We start from the raw sequence: 27,188 nt of genomic DNA, 5'->3' as shown, positions 1-27,188 counted from the left end.
AATCCCCATGTGCCTCAACTTTCATAGTTCTTTCTCCTATTCATCATCGAATGGATTTCCTTTCTCTTGCCTACTTCTGCTCCTCCAGTTTTCATTTATCCTTTTTTCTGTGCCCACTTCCTCCTTGCAAAAACAAGCTCAAACCAACAGTGACCAAAAAATGGTAATAGCAATCCAGCAAGGGTCACATGCACACACTGGCTGGTATCCCAAGTGACCAGTTACTTTCAACAGTATTTTAAACCCATTCTGAAGCAAGCAGAGTAAATTGTCATGCTAATATCCAAAAATTTTGGAGACCAGTTATGTTTTTCCTACTGCAATATATGAATCTCAACCATAGTATAATAAAAATAAACTTCAGAGTTTATCTTAAAATATATTTTCTAAGTTAGCAATTTTTAAAACAAAGCAGAACTAGATGCTTACACTTACCTTAAGTAGGATTCCAGAACTCGATCTAGTCGTTTGTAGAAGGGTCGCGATGTAAAGTAGCCACTCCAGTAATGATAATCTCTGTCTGCATATGTGAAGAAGTCCCCACTCAAAACAGGAAAAACTGAATTGCTGCTCTTCTCATCCAAATTACCTGCTTTACGCAAAGCCTCAAAATAATCTGATAAAGTTCCAAACTGGGCCTGAAACAAAATCAGAACAACTTATGTGACTAACAGATTTCCATTTCCTTGGTTTATTAATGCAGTCCTAAAGGATAAGGACATGTTGGATTTAACAGGTACTTTCAAAGTATGCTTTCTGCAAGCCAGATCATAATAGAATTATTGGTCTATTTTAAAGTACATAAAATTTCCCCTGATGTCTTGACTGACATTTAACTCATCAAAAATAATTTTCTAACACACAAGATGCAAGCTGTTTTGTTGCCAAATATAAAGACACTCCTGTAAAGTACCTGTAGTTTAATTCCTAACAGGTTTAAAAAAAAGTAGTAAGCTTTACCTTTCTCTCTTTAGAGCAAGTAACAAAGGTCTAAGCAAACTTTGGTTTCAACTGTGGGAAAAATGTCCTAAACACTGTCCTTTTCTCTAACCTCTATTGGACATTAGTAATCCATTTTCTGAAGGTATCTGGAAAACTTCATATATTTTCCCTCTTCTAATGAAATAACAATGCAGTTCTTCCTTAATTCTTTATTTTCACATGCATTAATTTTATTATGTCACAACATAAAGTCTTTGATATATCAAAATAATCAAATCCAACAATAAAAATCAAAACATGTCTGTTTTCGAAGTGAAAACCTACTTTAAGTCAGCTGTTCCCTGGTAGCTGTCTATATGCACACTCTCATCACGTGGGATGTGAAAACTACTAGTAAACCACGTGGGAATTGAAAACTACTAGTAAACCACAGAGTAAGACTACGCATACAGGGAGGTACCATGAGACAGGCCTCTAATGCAGTAAATCCTTGCTCCCTTTTATTTCACAGTAAGTAGTTAGTTCATTTTCTCATGCTCTTCATATAGGAAAACAAAGTTTACTTGATTCCATTTCAAAACTATGTCCATATAAACAATATAAAAGGGTTTTCCCCTTTTACAGCATAATTCAAAAACAAGTCATGGAATCTCTCCGATGCAAGGATAGGGGAGCGTGGCTGAGGAAAGGAGACTATGCTATATCAGCTCTCATAATCATGTAGCAAGAAAATCATTGTGGATGTAAGTGGAGAGAGTTTGTGAGAACACAGAGACATAAGCTATTCCCTTCCCCCTCCCTTTTCCCTCACAAATCAGCTGAGGCTAGAAATAGATGTTCCATTGGGCAAAACACATCACCTGCTGTCCAGTCCACTGATCTTAGGAACAACAGGCAACACGTTCCCTGCTTCCAGAGACATGCCCTAGAGATTGCCAAGAACCCATCTATGGAAGTGGGGAAAGAAGGGACAGTTCTGGCCAGCCATACGCTGCTCGGGGAAATCCTCATGCAGCCTAGAGTTGGCAGGGACCCACCCCAGAAACAGGACAGTTCCCGGCTAGCTCCCCGTCTCAGCACTGCTTGGCTTGTCAACTCCTGTAGGGAACCAGGAGTTGAGCAGCACCGAGATGGGGGGCAACACAGAAAGCTACCTGGTCCCAGCACTGATTAGCTCCCAGCTTTTGTGGGGAGCCAGAAGCTGAGTAGTGCCAGGACTTGGGGAGTTCTCCATCCCCTGTGACACCCCAGCGTTGGGGCTAACTGGGACCAAATTAGTTTCAGGTCAGTGTCTATACATGCACTACTGCACAGTATTTACTACCTGAATTTACAGGTAGTAGCTAACTGCACAGTAGACTAATTTGCTGTACAGTAAATGTGTGCACATGTAGATGATGACACTTTACTGCGCAGATTAGTTTACTGCACAGTAAAGTGTTTTGTGTTGACACACTGTGACAGGAGTGCCGCTATTGGAGCCTCTCCAGGTATGGCTCCACCTCCTGTAATGGGCCAACCGCCTGCTTACTCTCCTGCCACGCCTTGATCTTATTTAATTAATAGATTGCTGTAATTAGTGGGAGGCTGCCCATTTCTACACGCCCTGATGACAGGGGGCGCTATCTGGGGCTCCTTTTCCTCCCCTACACCGCAGCCAAGCCTCACAGATGGTGCTGGTGTAATCTGACTCTGGCCCTGTTATGTCTCAGCCCTCCTTTTGCCCCCGGGGCTCCTTGCCGCCCCTCTGCACTCTCCTCTGCACTCTCAAGGCTCCTTGCCGCACCTCTGCACTCTCAGGGCTCCTCTGCCCCCTCTCTCTTGCTCTCTTGGGGCTAGGTCAATGCACCCCGCAAAACACTGCACCTTCTCCGGCACCAGGAACCCCACACTACTGGAGAGTCCCTATGAGGCCTCCTCCAACCCCTAATAGCCTCACCCAGTCCTCTGGTTAAACAGTAAACACAAAACACAAAGCCGCCGGGCTATAACATAAAGCTAAACCGTCTGGTCAGACACCAGTTAATCCCTATCAGGCAAAAATACTCCAGCTCATGGCAGCAACCTGTGGACTCGTGCAGCCAAACCTTGGCCTTCTCTCCGCACGGGCTGAGCTCCTCACTCCTTGGCTGCCAGAGGAGGAACTGCCACCCTAGCCTCCTGCCTGGGTTTAAGAAGGGCTAAGTCCTGCCCCTTCCTGTCATGGGGTTTCGCCAGTTGCCCCAGCAACCAACACCTGTGCTGCCCTGGTAACTGGCAGCTGCGCCTCCCCCTTCTCACCACTAGGGGCCTTTCTTGAGCCGTCCCTATTCTCAGGCGCAGGGCACCTAAGTGCTCTGCGACACACACCCAGTAACAAATAAAACTTTTTCAAGACCTTAAAAGTTATTTGTCAATTAAAATGTATTATTATTTAAAAAAATACAATCCTAAAAGTAGTTCTAATATCTAAGCTATATCTAAGTTAGATATAGCTTCCTTTCTCATTTACCAAATAGTATAACTTTATAACCATGTTAACAATCTTAAAACTAAAATATTCTTATTTCAAAATTCACTGTTAATTCCAAGAACCCGGCATATGCTTGATTCTGCAGCTCTGAAAGCAGCAGGGAACTATTACTGAATTCAGCATGCAAACAGATCAAGCCTTAACGCATAAATGAGTAAATATTCAAAACAGAAAAAAGTCCACAAGACTTCTTTCTGCTGAATATGAATGTACCAGTGACACCTAGTTCAATATGATTATTATGGTGCTCACTCAGGAAGAAATGTCAGCGTGAATGAATTAATGTTTATCTGAGCATGTGCTCTCACCTGAGTATAGTGCTAGCATATTTACTCTTTGAAAGGAAATGACTGCTTATAGAAAGTGAAATACACATTTATATTTTGTTCTTCTCACTTATCTGTGAGAATAAAAAAAACCCCCAAAATTATTAATGGCTGAAGGAAAGCAAAAAGAACCTAAAGTCTTTTAAATCTATAAATAGTCTTTACAATGTTAAACTATACGCACCTTTATTTGACAAACTATAAAGACATTCAATGAACTGATAAAGGAAAGCACACCAAAATTTTAAAATTATTGCATCCAAGATATTTTGTGCTACATACCTTTATGATAAGGCACTTAGTATGAGGGAAGGCAGTTTGAGACGTGTTAAATAAGGCAATTAGTGCTCAAAAGCAGCTTAATGAGAGAAATGGAAGGCTGTACATCAGACGATGACAGGAGATAAGAACTATAAACCTTCCACAACAATAGCAGTATTAAAGGAGCCTCTGAAAAATTAAAGACTATTTTTCAAGTAAACCACATCAGCTATTATTATTATTTCTTGCTAGATGTAGAAAAATGTAAAGCCTTAAGGGAAGGGGCATTAGGGGAACCAGCCCTCATCTATACTTAACCCAATGTAAAATAAAATAAAAACTATGATGTCAAATGACAACAGCAACAACAAAAATCAGTAGTACCTTTCTTATTCATCAAGTCTTTCAACTGAACAACAGGAGTATTTAGCTATCCTTCTCTGTGATACAAAAACAAAATCTCAGTCCATCAAAATTTGTCATCATGTAAAAAAGGAGCAACTTAAAGTTAGTGTTAATGGTTTCTGGGAATAGTCTATAAGGAAGTCTTAGTTTCAATATATCATACATTTCAATATATCATTTAAAAAAAAAAAAATCACTGCTTTTTACCTTAACATGTAAATCAGGATGAGAGTTCATATAATCAAAAATCTTCTGATAATTCTGGTACTGCTGATCCCATTCTGAGCTCTCTGTGTAGCGAAAATCATCCCCTAACGGAGCCAAGAGAACTTTCGTACGAAAAAGCTTTGACTTCTTTCTGTATTGATCTAAAATCATCCAAGCCCTTGGAGGGAAAAGAAATAATTTTAGAATGCAGAATAATTATCACTTGACAAGATAGCAATGATATCCTAAATTATGCAGTGTGTTCCAAAGAGGACCCTAAAGCCTTGAAAAGTTCTGCTTATTCACTTAAAAACAGGCAACTAAATCATACAAAACGTTTTCCACAAAGACAACAAGTTCTATTTTAAAAGCAGCAGTTTTTTTCCTCCCACTACTCACACTGTAAGGCTGCTTCATGACCTCACTGCTTAGCTGATTAAGAGCGTTCTTCTAAATTCCATCTTAAATTTATTCATGGATAGTTTATACTCATTTGTTCTTGTGCCAACATTGTCCTTAAATAGTTCTTTCCCCTTCCTACGTTTTGTCATCTCTGATGCATTTATAAAGTGCAATCATTCTCACTGAACTTTCATTTTGCTAAACTAAACGTGCAAAACTCTCTTCTAGTTACAAGCTAGCCATTCCCAAGTATCCTAATAGCTGCCCTTTCCTTTGCCTGATCCTGTTTGAATTCATCTTTCTTCGACAAATGGTGGCCAAAATTGTACACAGCACTCCATAAGCATATAAGAAGTGCCATGCTAAGTCAGGCCAATAGTCCATCCAGTCCAGTATCCTGTCTCCAACAAAAGTGAATACTTTGGAGGAAGAGCAGTGACTGGTTATATCTAGAGTAATCCATCCCTTGTTCATTAAATCAATGCTGTTGAATTTCAGGAAGGGTAAAGAGATATAGCACTCCCTCACAACAGGCTTCCAGACCTGTGCCAATCCCTTTTTCTCATATACGATGTGTACTCCAATTTTTATTAGCTAGTTTTGCGAGAAAGGCATGGGTTATATGTGAGAAAATATGGTATTTCATCAACACACTATTTTTTGAGCCATAATGAATGACAAATCAAATACTGGCCTAAAGACAAATTCTTTTGGAACTCTATACTAATAACTTCCCTCCAGCCTGATACCTCTACAAAACAACACGATCGATTATTGTTTCTCCTTCAGCTCATTCCCAACACACCTTTCATTTTCTTTACTAATTACCATCATCTTAAGCTCTGTATGACATATCAAAAACGTTGGTGAAGCTGAGACAGTTGAGATCTACCACAACTGATTTAAAAAAATTTAGTACTCTCATCAAGCAAAGAAAATGTTAATTTGCCATGGATAATTCTACCCGTGGTAACCACCTATTATATTTATTTGCTTGCAGTAAATAGAGTAATATACTTGATTACTCTCATAATATACTCTATTAATAATAGAGTAATAATATACTCTATTTACTCTCATACCATATAGACCTTTCCCAAAGAAATTAGCCATCTAAAATTGGGTAGTGTGTCTTAAACAAGGAGACTGATTTCCATGCTGGAATGGAGGACTGGGAAGGCCAGAATGGTGGCTGGGTCTGTCTCTCCACCCCCAGGCCATATGGAGCACTGGTAGAGCTCACTCACCCTCCCCTAGCTGCACAGCCAGAACTAGAGGCATAACTGAGGCCCCATATACAAGTTACAGTTAAGATATGATTAACCAATTAATCGTGCCTTGAGTAGTCAACCAGCCACAGATTCAATCAATTAATGGTGTGATAAAGAAGAAGTAATCTACAAAGTTATTCCACTTTGTGGCTCCTTATCATACTGTTAATTGAACACATAGCTGGGGGACCCTGTGGCTGGGAGTCCCATCAGCAGACTGGAGCTCCCAGCAAGGGGTGCCATGTGACCCAGAGGCACCCCATGGCTGGGAGATGCTCAGCTGAAGGAGTTCCCAGCCATGGGAGATTGCTACATGCCAGTGCAGGAAGTGCCTGGGATGGTGATCACAGTCTCCCCCTGCACCAGCAGTGAGGTGTGATAGGATCTAATTTGCGATCTCACAATCACACTTCCTGCCATGTACATGAGACGTGGCAGGACGCACAATTGTTTGGATCATGCATCAGATCCTATCACACCTTTACCTGTACTGTCTAGAGGGGACTGCTCTCTCACACCCTCAGCTGAATTAGCAGCAGCTTTGACTGTCAAATAAGCAGCAGCTGTAAAAAAGTTACATCTCTAGCATTTCACTGTGCAAGGGGAGGGTGAGTGACACTGGCAAATGGACTATGCCCCTATTCTATGCAGCCATCATTTACCTATGATTCTGGAAAAGTTTTTGCTTCTTTATTCTGCCTTCCCCAAGAAGTGTTTTATTCAGAAGGTTGGAGGAGAAGAGATGTATAGTATTCCAGACCATCCCAAGACAGTAATATATTAAAGAACTGATTAACAGACTTGATGTATGACAGGGTGAAAATGTTTGTAACAATTTCCCTAAATCTTGCAAAATACTTATGGTTACCATTAATCTCTTTTCAACACCCCGCTTGCATAATTAAGGTGCCACTGGGAGGACCATGATCAAACCTGAAATAACCTTACTTCGGCTATGGACAAACATACGTCTGAAACACCTTCAAAAGGGAAGGGGAAGTTGCTGCTTTGGAGCATGAAGCAACTGTTAATGCTGTAACAGTGTTGTGTTCATGATCCTGTAGCATGCAAGTGAGCAAAAATGGCCACCAACTTTGACCCTGATTGAAGCATAGTTAAAGTTGGAGCAATTCTGCTACACTTCTATCACTACAGGCTCTTGTACAGAAAACTCCTAGAGCAGAACAACAGCTAAGCAGTTCTGAACAGCCAACTCCCACTCCCCTTTTAAATCCATGCCACGTTTGTTTATCCATATACTTTACTTGCAAGTAGTGACTAAAGATTTTGAGTTTCTATTTTGTTTAAAAAGAATCCCAAGCTACTTAGACGTATGTTCTTAATGATGTTGCAGTATATACAATTTTTAAAAAGGATTAGCAGTTTGAAAACCAAACAAAATTTTAAAAATTTAAAAGTGAACTACATTAAATGAAAGTTTCTCCAAGAATTTAAACAACTCCCTGCTATATCTAAAATCCTTACAAACTTAAGCTTATTAAATCAGGTTTTCTTTTTACCCATCTAAACAGCATTTAACAGTAAAGTTATTCTAAGTAATAATTTCATTTAAAGGAAGTTTTAAACCATAGTTGAAGGGTATTTTGTGTACTCTACTGAGGATAGTTCATCTCACTCAGGAACATCACTTCTTGCCAGAAGCCCATTTTATAATTCATAGTGCTGAACTGTCTTGTCTGCAAATCAATACCACTGGTGAGATGTTAGCCACGTTAAAATTAAGGTTTGTAAGGTTCTTCCATGAAGAGAAAAAAACAAAACCTCTGGAAACAAGTATCCTATCAGTTAGATACCATAACAATAAGAACTACTTATAGAATTAGTCTTCATAGTTTTATGACTGATCCACAAACAAAAGCATGGAGGAAGAATACCTGTCTTCAACTTCACATTAGCATTTTTTCAGAGACTCAAGCACAGTGAAACAGGATTGCCCTTAAACAGTGAATATGTAGGCAAGGAGCTAGCCAACTGTTCTTCCTCTCATAACCTTGAGAGAGAAAAACTCTGAAATTCCTCTCACAAAGTTACTCCTAATCTTTACTTTGAGAGTAGAATAACTATATACTGAAAAATACATGGGGCAAGACCTACACATCAGATCTGCTGGAGACTAAAATATACTTTCACCTCAGTTCTGAAGCCCACACATCTTTCCGTCCTGGCTCCCTAAAACAAAGGGCCAAAAAAGTTCTTTCAAATGTGGTTTCTGGACATTTAACCTAAACGTAACCTTCCTGTTTTTCTAGTTTTTTCTTCTGCTGTATACCACAGCATATACACAAACAGCTCTAATTCCTGTTTAGCAACTTTTCTGTCTTAGGAATAAATATATATTTTTAAATTATCTACAGGAGTTCTGAGTATTATATGCATGATGACCCCATGACACTGAGACCCTCAATCATCCCATACATTTTACTTCAAGAAAAGAAATGTTCATTAAGAAGTATTCTTAATGGAAAAACTAACAATGACTTATAAAGAATGCATATGGCCTTTCTTTTGAAAAGCTGTCACGCAGCTTTTTGCAACAGACCTTTAATATTAAGATGGAGAAAACCCCCTCAAGCTACATAATAAGGTTTATTTTTTCTCCTCTTGTTTGTGATCCTGAGAAAAATTGTGACAGTCTGCTAAATCACTTGGCATTCTTAGGGCCCCTCTACACACGCAGGGCAGGAGGCATGAATGGGGACTGTAAATCAGATCCCATCACACCTTATTGCCAGCGCAGGGGGAGCCCAAATCCCCACATCCCCCTGCATCAGCAAGAAGCAAACTCCTACACCTGGGAGCCCTCTCAGCTCCCAGCTACAGGGGCACCCCAGGTGTCCCCACAGCAGGAAGATCACACCTGACATGGTGTTCCAGCTGGGGGGAGGGGGGAAGGGTTGCTTCATGCAACTAGGACCCCCAGCTGGCACACCATGTCAGCTGCAGTCTTCCCAGCCTTGGAACTGCAAGCCATGCCCCGGCAACCAAGAGCCCTGTCAGCTGATGGGGCTCCAAACAACAGAGAAGTGCTCCTGAAGCTAGGAGCCACCATCATCTGGGAGCTGCCAGGCTCAAAAGTGTACATGGGGCCCCCCAGCTGGAAGCCTGGATCTGCTGATGGGACTCCCGGCCATAGGGGCCCCGGTCACATGTTCAATTAATGGCATGATAGGAAGCAGCTACAAAATTATTACACATATTTGTAGCTTGTTTGTTTTTTTTTATCATGCTAGTTACTGAATAAGCATCTGGCCAGGTAACCACTTAAGGCATGATTAACTGGTTAATCATACCTAAAGTGTAATGCATTAACAGGGCCTTAGACTGGGTTCGCTTCACTGCCAAAGCAGTAGCAGCACATGTTCAGTGGGAAACACCAGGATTTGCCAGAGTGGCTCCAACAAAGTAATAGGTGGAACAAAAGTCTCAACCTGGACTCTCCCACCACCATTTTAATCCCTGGACCCACTCCATGAACCTACAAGATACATTCTTCAATCTCTATCTTCAGTGATGCTACTGGGATACAGATGCTTCCCCAATTCCTAAGGATGAAAAAGATCATATGTTCCAGGGCAGTCTGTGCTGGGCTCCTTCCAAGGCACCAAAGCAGAATGCATTTGGATGAAGGTGGAAGGCGAAAGATGCAGCACCAATGGTGGGGATTTATTACAGGCCACCTACTCAGGCTTTTCTTAGGGGAATGCTCTAGTAACTTTCCAGGTATTAAGGTAAGCCTAACCAGTCTGTAGTTCCCTGGGTCCTCCTTCTTGGCTGCTGGAAGAACAATGCAGCCAAACAAAATGTGAAGCCAGTTCCTAACTTAGGTGGTGTTCCAGAAAGGTGAAGATGAAATTGGGAGATCATCTATCTTGGTTCTTGTCCTGACAAACAGGGAAGAATGCATGGAGAATATGAAGGTAATGGCTAATTTGGGAGGAAGTTATCACAACACAATAGAATTCCAAATCCTGAAAAAGGAAAAATCATGAGACAAGGAAAGCAAAATGAGGATGCTAGATTTCAAGGTGGATTTCATCAGATTCAAAGAACAAATAGGCATGGTGTCATAAGAGGATAGGTTGTAGGATAAAGGCACCTAAGAGGGCTGGGAGCTCCTAACAGCCACAGCATTGGAAGCTCAATAAGAAACTCTCCTGGCACAATGGAAACACAAGAATGGCAAGAGATCAATGTGACTGCACAAGGAGCTTCTAAAATGCCTCAAATGCAAAAGGAAAACATATAGGTAATGGAAGAATGGACAGGTCACCAAGAAAACATACCAAGAAATAGAAAGAACCTGCAAGGACAAAATCAAGGTGGCAAAGATAAAGAACAAGCTGCACCTGGCAAAGGAGATTAAGGATAACAAGAGGTTCTGTAAGTGTGTTGACCAGAAAAGAAGGACCAAGGAAGCTGTGGGTTCTCTGCTAACAAGGAAAGAAAGGTGCAAATAAGGCAGACCTACTTTGGCTCAGTCTTCACAAAAAAAATTAAGCTGCTGACAGAAACTTAATAGGGATTATCTGGATAAGGAAGAGGACAAGCAGAGAGAGGAGACGGCAAAAGAGATGGTCAAACAGCATCTGCTGGGTCTGAATAAATTCAAGTCAGCAGGGTCAGATAAACTTTGTTCCAGAGTCCTAAAGGAACTGGCAGAGGAGACCTTGGAGCCCTTGACAACGATCTTCGTGAAGCTGTGGGGAACAGAACAGGTACCAGAGAACCAGAAAAAAAGCCCATGTAATGCCTCTCTTTAAAAAAGCCAAGAAGGAGGACCCAGGGAACTACAGACTGGTTAGGCTCACCTTAATACCTGGAAAGTTACTAGAGCTTTCCCCTAAGAAAAGCCATTTGCAAGCATCTGGAGGACAGAACACTGATCACAAGCAGCCAGTCTGGATTTATGAAAAAATAGTGTTAAACAAACTTGATCTCCCTCTTTGACAAAGCAACTACTTGGGTGGATGAGGGGAATGCTGTGGATATAGTGCATCTAGACTTCAGTAAGGCTTTTGACAAGGTCCCACAAAACCTTCTCGAAAAACAAATTAGAGAAATGTGAGCTAGGTGAAACCACTATAAGGTAGATAGATATCTGACTCAATAGCCACATGAAAATGGAACTTATTAAATAGGTCCATGTCAGAATTGTAGAAGGTTTCAAGTAGAGTCTTACAGGGATCTGTCCTGGGCCTGCTGCTGTTTAACATGTTTATTAACAATTTGGATGCTGGCATAGAAAGCTTCTTGAGCAGGTTTGCAAATGACACAAAACTGAAAAGAATCACAAACACCCTGGAGGATGTAAGCACAATTCAGAAGTACCTCAACAGATTTGAAAGTTGGGCTACAGCTAACAGAATGAAGTACAATGGAGTAAAATACAAGATGGTATAAAACGGGTGACATCTGGCTGGATGGCAGCACCATGGAAAATGTCTTGGGAGTCTTGGTAGACCACAGACTTAATGAGTCTGCAGCGTGATTCAACCACACAAAAAGTGAATTTGGTTTTGGGATGCATCAATAGAAGCATTAGGGATACAAGACATGGGAGGTGATAGTGACTCTCTACTCAGTTGGTACTGGTTAGATCTCATCTGGTGAACTGCGTGTAGTTCTGAGCTCCACATTTTAAAAAGGCACGGAGAAGTTACAGAGGGTCCAGAAGCAGGTAGAGATGATCAAGGGCTTGGAAGACAATAGTTCTTTGGTTATTTCACATTAAGGGAATAGTAGATGAAAACAGAAAACAATAGCAAAATTTTACAACTAAAAAATCTTGAGTATGTTTCTCCAAATGGAGTTGCCAAACTACTGACAGAGGAATATTACATACAGACAATATTATTATATAATATAAACTTGAATACAGTAAAAATCCAGATAAAGTAAAGCTAACAAAAAGATTAACTTCAGGCATAAACTACGCTAAGCATTATGGCTGCTTACAGACATGAAGAAAACAAAACAAAATAAGACTGCGCTTTACTTTAAGCTTGGCACGCCCCTGCACCAAGTGAAGTGCATGCCCAGAAGAAGCATCACATTAGTTTGACCCAGCTCACCCAAGTCTGTGATTGTATGCTTCAGTAGGGCTTTTTGGCGCTTTTATCTAACAGCTGATTGAGTCAGCTGTTAGATAAAAGCATCAAAAAGCCCTGCTGAAGCACCTGATCTGTACAAAGGCTGGGAAGCCAGGTCAAGCTAACATGTATGGTATCTTAAAATTGAAGGTGTGGCACACATCTCAGATGCGGGGCTACCCAAAAGGATGATAACAATCATCTGGAGATTAGGTTGTGGGAAGCAGGAACCAGCAGGACCTGAAGTTCTCCTATGCCCAGTCAGCTGTGCTCAACTAAGCATCAGGGTGGGGCTGTGGGTAGCCCTGGAAGCTGAATAATTCATACCTGAAACACTTTATGCCCTATCCCAAACACTATGAATCTGGTGAGGCAGAGCACACAATTTTTGGGTTGGGACAAACTTGTTCAGATCCTACATGAGCCATTATTTTAACATCTGCCAGGGGACACAGAGCCCAGCTTGGATTAATTTAACCTGCCAAGAATGCAACAACTAAGTATAGACATCTCCTTATATACGGAAGATTAAAGCCTAAGACACTTCCTCGTCTACAGCTTCAAAAACCCATTGTAACTAACAAATCAATACCCTATAAGAATGACAGTTATAAATAGCACATCATGGACAGAAAAAAACTATAATATAAAAAAAAAAAATTAAAAAAACATTTCAAATCCTTTTAAGATGCGTCTGTCATCAGTACCAAGAATCTTTCAAGCAGGATGTGTTTACATTAAATTTCGTGTTTCTGAGGTTACAAACAGATGTTGCAAAATGAAACGTATCAGCTGTGCCAAAACAAACAACCCACTGCCCCACAAAGCCCAACCACTGCCACTTCAGGGAGCTGTGGGAGCCTGATTCTATGGAACAACAGTTGGGGACTATCTGCAAATGTGGGAAGCTAGGGTTGCCCCAGTTGCAGAGATGTGCCAGAATCAGGGTATGGCAGTGCAATATGTGGCCAGGTAATCCCCTGCTGGAGGATTCGAGGGGCGTGCATCTGTGAGAAACCCAGGCATATCCTGAATCAGGACACAGCAGTACAATGCATGCACCCAGAGAATCCCTTGCTGGAGGATTCCTGGTGTGCACCTCTGCAGAAGGAGAACCTTGGACAGGTGCTCCTGTGACCCAATTCTACTTGCCCCAGGAATGGGAATTCCTGGGTCATGGAGGAGCAGACCCCTGAGGCCCCAGAAGCACCTGCACTCTCCTGCCCCAAATCAAAAAGATGTCTGCTGCAAAAAAAGCATCACAAATCTATGCTACCTATTGCCACTGCACAATTTTTAGCATTTGTGGTACAACAAGTGGCATGAATATCTGTTTGCTTGGTCTCCGTACTACCAGAACATTTTTTATGGAGGCACAAAGGTGACATCTGTTTCCAGCCTCAGAAACAATCTTAACTGTTTGGACTCTTGGATTTCCAGAAATAAACAAACTACAAGTTGAAGTGTTATTTGTGAGCGAGACTAAATGATATTTTTTCTTGGTTTATCTGCTATCTGATTCATTAGGAAGAAAAAAAGATCCTACTGTTGGTTTTAAGCAAGGTAGAGAAAGGACTGAGAGGCAAAAAATTTTAGGTGATTAAGCAGACAATCAAAATGATCGTATCAGAAACTGCAGGATCAATATGCTAACTCACTTAGTTTCTCCTGCTCTTAGGCATTTTATAAACTGTACTGGCAACTATTTTGTGAACAGGAATACATACAGTGCACAAGTAATAGGAATAATTTTCACATGACAAATATCTATAAAAACTATAAATCCAGTAAACAGTGATAGTTGGCATCTTTCAGCAAGTATATTTTAATTATGCATCATCCTAATAGTTTCCAGTACTGTACCTGTGTGGAACATTTCCATCATGAATGGCCTCTGGAGGAACTCTCCATGGACAACTGACTCTTCCTCCAGGAAGACGTTTAAAATCAAACTGGCAGCATATTTTAGGATCTGGACCACAAGTATGAGGAACGTCATAGCTATAGAAAGGCATCATATGGCAAAGGATATCTGTACTGGATCCCAAATCTAAAAGTAAATACACAGATATATCTATAAAAATAAGCTATATGCAGCGTTTATATAGCAACTGTTTAGCCTTAACCTAATAGTGTTATTTAAACACTAGCACAAAACAGTTTCATCTTTAATATATGCTGGCTAGGAACCTGCCTCATTAAAGCATTAGCAGTTTTGCAGCAACTTCAATGAGCACAGAAACAAGCCTTTAATGATCCAGTTAAAGATATTGCATTGAATGAATTCAACTGTGCTACCTTCCATAAGAATCCATCCTTCAGTATTTTTTAATAATTTAATTTTCAGTGTCATTTATTTGAAAGAATTCTCAGGTAGGAGCAGATCTAGAGGGATGCAGTAATATCCTGCTTCACTGGCAAGTACTCTAGTTCAGCTGCTAAATGCATGGGCAGTGACCTCTTCATCTCCACATATCCCATTCCAATGCTCTGGATCCACTACTGCTCAAAAATAGATTTATGTAGCTCAACAACATTATGTTTTGGACCTCAACACAGAACTAACTTCCCAACTAAATTAGAAAAGAATTTTTCAATAAGTTAAATTTGCATTTGAAAACAGAGTCTACGTTTTAATAACATAAAAGGGTTTTTTTCAAATGGTCACAAGTAAAGCAAAGTAGCTGCAGAAATTTAAGTGACATACTGATAAAAATATAATTAAACAAGAATTACCATCACAATCTTCATGAATTGCCAAAATTTCCAAACTTGTAATTAAATATTCGAGTTGACATTGTATATCTGGAGTTCCAAAAAGGGTTTGACAACGTCCCCAACCAAAGGCTGTTAATGAAGTTAGATAGCCATGACATTATAGGCAAGGTCCACCCAAGGATTAGAAATTGGTTTAAGGATAGAAAACAAAGAGAGTATAAATGGTGAGTTTTCAGGATGGAAAGTAGTAAACAGCAGGTTCCCCCAGAGATCTGTGTTAGAACTGGTGCTGTTTAACAGATTCATAGATGCTAGGGTCAGAAGGGACTTCAGCATATCATCAAATCCAACCCCCTGCCTAGGCAGGAAAGAGTGCTGGGATCAGATGACCCCAGCCAGATACCTATCCAGCCTTCTCTTGAAGACCCCAAAGGTAGGGGAAACACCACCTCCCTTGGAAGCCCATTCCAAATTCTGGCCAGTCTTACTGTGAAGAAGTTCTTCCTGATCTCTAGCCTAAATCTGCTCTGTCAGTTTGTGACCATTGTTCCTTGTTACCCCAAGAGGTGCCCTGGTGAACAGAGCATCTCCGATTCCTTGCTGTGCCCCCCTAATGAATTTGTAGGTGGCCACAAGATCACCTCTCAACCTTCTCTTCTCTCTCATATTCAAAAATGATCTGGAAGGGGGCAGGGGAGGGGGGGAGTAGTGAGGTGGCCAAATTTGCAGATAACACAAAATTATTCAGAGTGGTAAAGACCAAGGTGGACTGTGAAGAAAGACTGAAAGATCTCAAACTATTAAGTGAATGGACAATTAAATGCTGGATGAAATTCAATGTAGATAAGTGGAAAGTGATGCACATGGGAAAAATTATCCAACTATACCTATACTATAATGGGCTCTACATTAGCTGTTACTACACAGCTAATGTAACAGAGATCCTGGAGTCACTGAGGATGATTTGCTAAAAACATCAGCTCAGTACTCAGCAGCCAATAAAAAGACAAATAAGATGTTAGGGATTATTAAGAAGGGAACTGTTAACAAAACAAAGTATCATTATGCCCTTCTATGGTGCATCCACACCTTGAATATTGTGCCTAGTTTCAGTCCTCACATGTCACTAGAAGATATAGAAGAACTAGAGAAGGTACAGAAAAGGGCAGCAAGGATGATTTGTGGAATGGAGGGGCCTCTGTGTGATGAGATTAGAATCTAGCTACCCAGATTAGAAGAAACACTTGGGGTGGGAGGGGCTGAGGGGAGCATGGTAAGTGTTTACAAAATACTGAATGGTGAAGAGAAACTAAATAGGAATTTATTATTTACTATCTCTCTCAATACAAGAAGTAGGGGTCATAAAGGCCAAGTACAGACCGTCAAAAAGCCCAAGGCTGAATCAATACAGTCTTTGCAGGTTAGTCTAAACTGCAGAGATTGAACCAGCAAGCAAGCAAACAGACATTATCTTTTGATTCAGCAAATACAGGCACATGCCTTCAGTAGCCCACCAGAAGCTAGGGGGCACTACAGCACACCTCCCAGTCCAAGGCTTTCCCCATTCCCTACTCCAGCTAGCTGGAGGGCCTGCCTGGGCAGGGGGTCGGAAGCATCTGCCAGGCTGGGGGGTTGGGGGACGGTGGTAGTGGTACTGAATTCATAAAAGCTTGAATAAGAATAGGCCTCTCTCTGTATTGAACAGAAGGGTACAATCCTGTGGAATCCCGCTGGCTGCGATCATGGACTACAAATCCCAGAAGCACCTGGAAGCAGGAAAAGGAAATGAGGAGCAACCCTGTCCAGACCCACAGCAGCAGGACTGTGCTGAAAATCCCAGAGACCTTGGAGACAGTAAGAAGAAGAAGTGAACACAGCCCATGTTTGGGGGGGCTATGATTTAACTTGAACCAGAAAGGGGTCTAGGACAGAAGTTTCATAAACCAGTTTGACCTATATCAGTTAAGTCTGATACTACATTCAACCAAGTTTATCTTCAACCAGTTCCAGCCATTTTGAAACTAATTTATGTGCACTGAGCTTCTGTTCTGTTACAGGTTTATTAAACCAGTTTCTGAAGAGAAACTGGTTTATGTGCAAATTCCATCCCTAGCCAAAATGAAACTACTAGGAGTAAGTTTACAACTAAAAGAAAATAGGTTCATTTTCACACTGTTTGTAATTAAAGTGTGGAACTCATTGCCACAACAAACATGTAGAAACAGTTTAACCAGGTTCAGAAAATGGACTGAGCACAAGAGCTAAGGGTACTTCCTCTGGATCAAACTTCCTGAACCTTAAATGCTGGAGAATTATAGGTTATACCCTGTTCACTCTCCCTTTCAGAATACCAGGAAAGATAGACCTATGGTCTGACCCAGTAAATGGCAGTTCTTATGTTCTATTCGGTAGGACTCTGTTTGATAATTAGGTAGTAAACTGGGAATTTTGATAAACTCTGTAGCACTGGAATACAGATCTTAACAAAACTGGAGTGAGCGAGCGAGCAAGCAAGCACGCATGCATCTGCAGGTGCATGGGCTCACATAGGCAGATGAGCTCTACCCTGGAAAACAACAGATGGGACTGGTTGGTAACAGAGCTATGTTAAAAAGTTTAAGCAATTTTGCTTTACTTTGTGACCAAGTAAAAATGTGCATAAATTCTTGATAAAAAGTTTTCCTTCCTGCCCTTCTAACCTTTCAGGCTTGTTCCTTTTTTCCCCTAAGAGGTTACCAAACTTCTCTTTCCTAATTTAGAGTGCTGTTATACCCGTGATGGTCTAGGAATTATGCAAAAGGCAAGGATTTCTTTGGATATCTTCTATTGTTCCTTGCCTCTCTCTCTTTTCATTATGACTATATGGTTCATTTATTTTTGTGTACCATTTATTTTCTCTCTTACATGCCAAGCATGTTCAAAAGAGCTGAAAACTTCTAAGTTCCAAAATATACATCAAACAAAGAACATTTTTAGAGTTACTAAGTGTCAAATAATTTTATCTCAAAGAAAAAAAGGAAGCTTTGTGGTCTAGAGAAAAAAGAAAAGGGAAGGCCAATCTTAATTACTGTTTCTCTGAAAGGTACTTCAGGGATGTGACCCCTGTTTTTCAGTAATTTGAGTTTCTTTGACGGACTTTAAAATATACAAGGATTAAAAACAGGCATTTAATTACAACTATTGAGTGTGACTTACCATTTCTTAGAGATTTTTAACCGGATTAGATTTTAAGAGAAAAATCTGCATGTGGCAAAACACTATTTTTCAGGTTAACTACCAAATTATTCACCAAATTAGTAATTAATTCCTTCTTAAATTTCTTGCTAAGAAATTCTTCTTAGCAAACTTTCAGGTATAAATACCCTTCATCAGGCTGAGGAACCTTGCTAAGAAGAATTTTTCCAACTATTTAAGTTGGTCTAATAAAAGATATCAAGGTTTATAACTTTGTCTGCTTATGTCCTTAGACCAACATGGCTACAATCTATACCCCTGTAACATGGACAACCTAAACAGCTTATAAATGAACAACATTATATGATCTTAATTGAGTATTCTGTAACCAAGGACAAGATTTAAATTACTTAAAGAAGATATTCAAGAAACTGGACTTGACAGAATCAATTTACTGCTGTTTATCTCAAATACTGATTAAATGGTTTTATTTTTATTCGTTTACCATGATTAGTTTTTGTCTGTCTTTTTGGAATTACATAGTCTTTAAACAGTCTGATATTTACCAAAAGAAGATAAGCAAAAGTATTTCAAATCTTACTACACTGTTACTAGAAAAACTCAAATCCAATTCCTTCACAGTGTTTTGGAACATTTCATCTTACCCTGAAAATCTTGAAAATACAGTGGCAAATTTACAAGATGCTCCCCTTAATGCGATTCTCTTGCTTTCTTAACTATATTCTTGGTTGCAAGGCTCTATCCTAGGAGTCAGGGTTATAAGGATCTTCTGCTACACCCCCTTCCAGTCACCTGACCCTTGACCCTCATGGCCAGGCCCAGGGGTTTCCCCTTTTACCAATAAACTAGCTTACCATTTTACTTCATCCCTCATGGGCTGCAAGGGTTTCTAACTGGTAAGCTCACTGTTCCATGCCTGGTGCCTCCCAAGTCTAAGGAGGCACCAGATCACTGACAGGGGAGGGAGGGAGATCCCCTAGCAGCCAATCATCAAGCCCAAAATCACCAGTGGTGAAACCGAAAGTGCACTTCCACTGATACTTCTAGTTTCACGGCTGGCGTTTCTAGGGGGTGCATGTGCACCCCCTACACATAGCCAATGGCAGCATGCACTCCTTCAGCAGGCTGTAGCAACTCTACTCACTACGGCCTTCCCCTGCACTCAATAAGAGGGGTTAAAGCACAGTCAAGCAAAATATAGCCTGAGGGTCACATCCAGGCCACAGGCTCCATCCAAGTACTTGTACCCCACCCCAGCCTGCATGCCTCGCTCCCAACCTCGTGCATAGAAGGGCCCAGCCCAGCTAGCATGCAGCTACCAAGCAGGACTACTGCTGTCACTGCTGCAGCCACCAAGGAACCTGCTCAAGCTTAGGTAGGGAAGTGGCAGTGGTAGGGAAAGGGGGAGATGCAGCTGTACGGGAACTTGGAGCATGGGATTGAAACTGGTGGAAGCAGGGAGCTCAGATGGGCAGGATGTGGGCGTGAGGGAGGGTAGGGGCTGCCTTCCTCACCCTCGGCTGTGCAGGTCCCAAAACTCCACCAGCAGTGGAAGGAAGCTTCGCCCCCTGCTTCCTGGCAGAGTCCCGGGACATGCACAGCAGGGAATGGGGAAGGCAGCCAGCTCCATTCATGTGGGGCTTCCCCCAGTGGCATGAGTGCTGGGAACTGTACATGTGCTATGCAGAGTCCTGCGCAATAGAGGCGGACTGGCCAGCCAGTGATCTTGTCACCTGTTGCTGCTGCTGCCAGCAGCAGAGGCTGTGCACCATAGGGGAGTATATGAGGGGTCCCTCATATAACCTCACCCTCCCTCACACCCCAAAACCCAACACACCCACATTCTGCCCTCACCACCACTTCCACATATATACCCTCCAACAGACCCTATGCCCCCACACACAACCACACCCTCTCTTAAACCTGTCAGACACACCCCCACACGCTACTATACACACAAACCCACCCACACAATATACAAGAGTAATACCATTTTTGAGTTATTATGCAATCATCTTTATATACAGTATGCAAAAAATCAAGACCACAACTTTTTTGTAATAAAACTAAAATGTTATAGTAGGTGTTTGACTTTTAGTATATAGATTCATAGACTGTAAATATGGAAGGGACCTCAGAAGATCATTGAGTCCAGACTCCCTGCACTAGTCAGGAAAGACAACTAAGGGTCAGGTCACCCCAGCAAGGTGACCAACCAGTCTTCTCTTGAAAATTTCCAGGGTAGGTGATTGCACCACATCTGGAGGGAGCTTATTCCAAAGTCTAAACACCCTACCTGTGAAGAAGTTTTTCCTAATGTTGAACCTGAAACGGTCTTCCAGGAGTTTGTGCCCATTATTCCTGGTTTTCCCCAAGTGTGCTCTGGGGAACAGCTGTTCGCCGAGCCCTTAATGTACTCCCCTGATGTAGCGACAGGCTGCTATTAAGCCCTTCTCAGCCTTCTCTTTTTTAGCCTGAAGAGTCCCAGGTCCTTCAGCCTTTCTTCGTATGGTTTGCCGCGAAAGTCTCTGATCATACAGGTGGCTCTTCTCTGGATTCTCTCAGGCTTTTCCATGTCTTTGTTAAAGTGCGGTGCTCAGAACTGGATGCAGTACTCCAGCTGCAGGTTCACCAGTGCTGAGTAGAGCGGAAGAATCAGCTCTTGGTTTTGCTTGAGATGCATCTATTGATACATGCCAGAGTATTATTTGCCCTGCTGGCTATAGCATTGCACTGATGGGCTCATATTAATACTGCAGTCTATTATTACCCCAAGGTCCCTTTCATTCAAGGTGCTGGTCAGTTTGGCGCTACCAAGCCTATAAATACGTTGGGGATTGTTCATCCCCAGATGGAGCACTTTACACTTCTCAATGTTGAACTTTATCTGGTTCTGATCCGCCCAACTTGCCAGCCTGTCTAGGTCCGCTAGTATCTGCAGCCTATTTTCAAGTGTGACCATGCTCCCCCATAACTTGGTGTCGTCCACCAACTTGGCCAGTGAGCTCTTCACCCCCACATCCAAATCACTGATAAAGATGTTGAACACAACTAGATCAAGCACCAACCCCGAGAGACACTACTGAGCACATCTTGCCAGGACAACATAGATCCGTTAATTAGAACTCTCTGGATCCTACCCTGCAGCCAGCTTCCTACCATCTAACTGTCACACAGTAAGCCCGCAATCAGAACGTCGTGGGATACTAAATCAAAAGTCTTTTGGAAGTCAAGGTATACAATGTCAACCTCTTCTCTCTTATCCAGGTGGTGAGGTACCTGATCATAGAAGGAGATGAGGTTGGTAAGATAAGACTTGCCCATGATGAAGCCATGCTGGCTGTCATTCAGAATCCTACCTTCTGCAAGCCTATCGCACATAGACTCCTTAATGAATTTTTCCAGGATTTTTCCTGGGATAGAAGCTAAGCTAACTGGCCTATAGTTACCCAGGTCCTCTCTCCTCCCCTTCGTGAAGATGGGCACAACATTGGTCCTCTTCCTCAGGGACCTCTCCAGAGTGCCACAAATTTTTGAAAAGTTTTGCCAGGGCTTCCATGATGACTTTAGCCAGCTCCTTCAGCACTCTCGGATGACGTTTGTCCGGTCCTGCTGACTTCTATAAAAGTCTAATATTTTTAATTGATCGTGCACCAGTTCTGCAGCAATAGTAGGAAGGCTGTCATTCCTACCACGCCCATTCTGTGGGCATGATTTTTCCCTTGGCCCAGTGAAGTACTAAAGCAAAAGTAGTCATTCAGGAGTTCAGTTTTTTCCTGAGTTCCGGTAACCAGCTCTATGTTGTTGAGCAGTGGCCCCACACTCCCATTTGCTTTCCTCCTGTTCCCTACATACCTAAAGAAAGACTTCTTGTTATCCTTGATTCCTGTTTATGATTTCTGTATATGATTTAGTTTTATTATGGTTCCAAGATGGTTACCTTCCCCTTCCAAAATGAGTACTTCTGAGGCAAGGGGAGGACATCCAGTGGCAAAGGGCAAGGGCTAGTGGGCAGAACTTTTGCTCCCAAGTTGGTGACCAGGGTGTGGGCCACTCATCAAGGGGCGGGGCCACCCTTGCAGCCCTCGACAGCTCACCAAAACTCATTAAGTGGCATTCCAGCCAAAATAATTGCCCACCCCTAGGTTAAGGGCTTCCCTATATAGACTTCATAGACATTAGGGGCTGGAAGGGACCTCATGAGATTGAGTCCAGCTCCCCAACCATAGGAAGGAAGTCTGCGGGGATCAAAATGCCTGTTGAATGAGTCGAGAGTAGGCCACCACCTCTGGTGGGAGTCTGTTCCAGAGCCTGGACACTCAACTGTGAAGAAGTTCTTCCTTATGTTCAATCTAAAATCAGCCTCCTAGGAGTTTGTGGTCTTTGGACCTTGTTATTCCTTGGGGAGCTCTGGTAAACAACTGTTCTGATCCTGATGCACTAGCCTTATGTATTTATAGGCTGCCACCAAGTCTCCCCTGAACCATCTCTTCTCCAGGCTGAAGAGTGCCATGTGCTTCAGCCTCCCCTCATAAGGTTTGCTCTCTTGGTCTTTGATCATATGGATGGCTCTTCTCTGGACTCTCTCGAGCCTATCCACGTGCCTCCTGAACTGGGGGGACCAAAACTGGACACCATACTCCAGTTGCTTCTTCACCAAGGCCGAGTAAAGCAGGAGGATGACATCCCTGGTTTTGCTAGAGATTAGGTTTATGCAAAACTTTGGCAGCCGCTTCATTTCAGAGGTGTTTCAGCCTGTTTCGGCACCCGAAACACCAAGTGCAAAATGAAACGGAAGGCTCCAAAACATCTCTGAAACAAAATAAAACCATGCCAAAGATTTCAGAAATGTTTCGAATGTTTTGGAGGCGCCTCCCGGGAATAGTCCAACATAGTCCTCAGTCCTTCTTTTAAAGTGCCTAGAGTCTGGGGCAGTATGGGGGATGAGGCCAGGCAGGGCAGACATGGGGGCTTCTCCCGTGGCTTCTTCTGGCAGGGCAGAGGCAGGCACATCTAGAGGAGCCAGGGGGAAGCTCCCATGGCTGCCCTACCCAGCCCCAGCCCCCAGCACTTAAAAAAAAAGCTCCACACTCATCAGCTGCAGCAGTGGGGATCAGGGCCCCTGAGGGCTCATGGCAGAGGCCCCCCAGGGCAATGGGGAGCAGCAGGGATCACCCCCCCCCCGCTTGGCACCCCCGTGGGCAGCTGTTGCATCACATGGGTACAGCACGGCTTGGCAGGGCACCAGGCACTGTCTGGAAGCTAGGGCAGCTCCAGCAGTCAGCCAGAGCCCGGCACCACTCAGCCCCAGCAGCCCCAGTTCCCAGACAGTGCACAGCACAATGCCGAGCCACACTGCAATTTGCACCATGGGGCAGCTACCACGCAGGTGCCAGGTGGGGGGGGGATGATCCCTGCTGCCCCCCACTGCCCCACCCTGAATGGGAGGGCTCTGACCCAAACCCTCAGAGGCCCTGATTGCCACTGCTACAGCTGGTGAATGCGGGGCTTCTCCCTCCCCGCCCCCAACATGGTGGGAGGCTGGGGCCAGGCAGGGGATGGGGCCACGCAGGACAGTCACTGGTGCTTCTCCTGAAACAGCGTTGAAACTCTGAAGCAGATGTGGCCAAAACAAAATGCAGCAGTGATCTAACACACCAAAATGAATTACTGTCCCTCCGAAACAGCCAAATCTGAAACAGAAATAAAATGTAGCCATTTCGCACAGCTCTACTAGAGATGCCTCGATGGATGCATGCCAGAGCTTGGTTAGCTTTGCTGGCCACAGCATTGCATTGGTGGCTCATGTTCATCTTGTGGTCAATCAAGACCCCCATGGTGATAGCAATGTAGTATGAACTGAACTAATGTAGCTGATGTTAACATAGAGTGTAATAATAGTAATCTGCTTGACATAAATGAATTCTGCATAGCCTTTACGTATGACTGTGTGTAAAAGGGTGAATGGTGAGAAAATGGCATAGAGATGGGAGATGATTTAACTGTTTAGGTAAGCAACAAGGCATCAAATGTAAGTTACCAGTTAGTAAACTAATTAATGAACGGCTGAAGAATCCCTTTGAAGCTCGAGGGCACAAAGGAGATAACAGAAGAAATTCTGCCAGATGGACAACAAAAATACTCCAAGACTAAGATAAGCTGAAGACAAAAGAAGAACAACCACAAAAACAGAAGCTGGGTATGGAAAAACCCCAAAGCACTGAAACAAAGGATGCCAATCTCTATAAAAGAACACTTTGAAAATGCCAAGTTAGGTGAGTCTCTTTCTCTACTGCTGTGTCATCAGAGCACAGGTGTATCTATTCACCCCGCTCCAGCTGTTATCTTTAAATCTGCTATCTTCAAATCATCATCTTCTACTCAATAAGCCTGGGTTGCCCACCCTGGGCTGATATTGAGCAACTACTGCAGGTAACTATATCTGGTGTGTGTGTGTGGATAAAATGGTTGTTTTGTGTATGTGTATGCCTGTGTGTAATGATGTGTATGATGATTTTTGTGTGTTTATATGAATGGTGTGCCTGAACCTCTATGTCTAACTTGTGTAATCACTAAACGTGGCACCTTGCCTTATTCCCCTTTATAAAGTCTCACTTGTGATTTGAGCAATTGGCAATTTGTGTAACAGCAAGCTTAGCACTGCTGAGCCTATAAGTAGGATGCTGGTTGTTCTTCCCAAGGTGGAGCACCCTGGAATATACTCATTCACAAAGTCCTCAGTCTTTAAACTAGTCTTGTATCCTATAACAAGATTTATTTCTCACAATCTTATACATAAAATAGTGTTAAGAGACCACATTACCTAATATTCCCCACAGAAGGAATGGTCTCTTCTTAAGTATTTTTTGAGAGTTTAGTAGGCCAATTGTTTAGGCATTACCAGATGCCCATGTCACTTCAAAATTAATATAAATATTCTATACTCAGAATAGATTAGCAGCCTTTGGTAGCAAAGTTATTAGTTACTATATTTTTACATAATGTTTTTTCTTCATTACTTACAGGAATATATTGTTCATATGATATCTGCGTTAGAAGTTAAGATATACTGCTTTATTTAGATAGAGGATATCCTCAAATAGAAAAGTAAAGAAGCTTATATAGCTGTCATTTTTTTCTTTTCAAGCAGAAACATGAGTTAAACAAAATTTCCCAAACAGGTTTGCCCTGAAGTTGAATAAAAATGTCAGAATATCTCTAAAAGACATTACTTTTACTATTTCTGTAATTCTTTGTGAGGCTTTAACGTGGTGCTTTTTCCTTTACAATGAGAGGAGATGAAAATACCTCTTTTTAAAATTCTTTAAAGCATAATACATGAACTACCCCCTCCCACCATGAAGAAATTCTATTGCTTGAGGTAAAACCCATTTCTTATCCTTCTGCTCTGACTTGCAAGTGTGATGTGTACCTTTGATTAGATATTCTTCAACTCTTTTGATCAAGTGGCCCCTGCATCTAAAATGCATAATTTACAGTACATCTAAATTGTAGTTAAAACTTGTATTAAATATGGTATACAAACATGACAAGACAATACCTACATATGTCTTTTAAAACTTGGCTGTCCAACTGGCAACACATGGGCCATATGAGGCACAAAAGGGATTCCATTTTGGTCCCTGGGCTCCTGCCCTCTTTCCTTTTCTGCAGTGCTTTGGCTGCAACAGTTAATGGACTCTTCAGGCCCCCTGCCTCCTCCAACTTTCATGGCCTAGCCATATGCCATGGCAATGCAGAGGGGCTGAGGGTGAACCTGGGGCTATGTGAATGAGTGAAGCAGCTGGGGGGGGCCAAGGGAAGACAAGTACCTGAATGGATGCACAGAGAGGGCCTAATGTGGACATGCAATGCCTGTGGGGGAGAAGGCAGAGAGAGAATATGGGCACATATGGTGCAGCAGTGGAAGTGGCGCATGGTAGCACACTGTGTCTGCACAACATGTGAACTGGAAGGGCCTGTAGCTCACCCTGAAACCCCTAGTCATTTAAAGGTGGATAGCCCTGTTTTAAAACATGAATACAAAAAATTCAGGGAAGAGGATGGAAAGCAAAAAGAGGTATGAACTTTCAACTCAGAACACAGACAAGTGTATTGACTTGCTGGACTATACAAAGTGGAATAAGTACAGTCCAAATCTAGTCATTTTTTTTTATACAAGCTTCTGTCAAGAATAAGTCACCCTGAACATCTCATAACTGCTAACAAAACAATAGATCACCTGCCAAATAAGGAACAGAGTTGCAGAAGCCCTACATGAAGGCTCCAAAAGAACAGCCTGCCTGAAAGTGTATTCCATTTTTTTAATAATTAAGATTTGCACCTATACGGCATTTAATCTTGTAAACACGTATGTATTAAACCAATGTACATTGCTAACTCTGGACACATAAATGTAACCATTCATTTTAACTGAAATATTTCTGCAGTCCTATCACCAACCTTCTTTCAATTTTCCCCTGACAACATAATCCACTTAAGACACCCATAAGTATCCTGGGAAGTCAAATCCCATCGATTTTAATATTAAAGGTTTCATATAAGCTGAACTAAATGTGATGGCTACTTCAGGAAACAACAGCTTGAACTTACCTTTTCGGAACCCTATTAAAGCATATTACCTTATTACTCAGAGCTCTTATCCCTCTAATAACAGCATGGAACTGAAAGGACCTCTATGCAGCGTATCATAGTAGCTAGAGTCAGAAGGGACCTAGGTAGATCATCTAGTCCGACCCCCTACCTTGGCAGGAAAGAGCACCGGGGTCAGATGACCCCGGCAAGGTGCTCATCTAACTTCCTTTTAAAAATCCCCAGG

General features: G+C 42.2%; 1 protein-coding gene across 1 annotated transcript in view; it reads right to left on the bottom strand.

Annotated features, from left to right (window-relative positions):
- MAN2A1 (mannosidase alpha class 2A member 1) overlaps positions 1-27,188 on the bottom strand; it is a 225,671-nt gene that overhangs the window by 132,862 nt on the left and 65,621 nt on the right. The window contains exons 7-9 of the mRNA XM_019532463.1: positions 14,300-14,486; positions 4,654-4,831; positions 436-638 (exon numbers count right to left, since the gene is read on the bottom strand). Of these exons, the coding sequence (XP_019388008.1) occupies positions 436-638; positions 4,654-4,831; positions 14,300-14,486 (568 nt within the window). The remainder of the gene's footprint in view (positions 1-435; positions 639-4,653; positions 4,832-14,299; positions 14,487-27,188) is intronic.

Source organism: Crocodylus porosus, unplaced genomic scaffold (genome assembly GCF_001723895.1).
Source record: "Crocodylus porosus isolate Cpor-Errol unplaced genomic scaffold, CroPor_comp1, whole genome shotgun sequence".
Taxonomy (NCBI): Eukaryota; Metazoa; Chordata; order Crocodylia; family Crocodylidae; genus Crocodylus; species Crocodylus porosus.
Note: the sequence above shows the minus strand (reverse complement) of the source record. Positions and strands in the feature narration are given on the sequence as shown.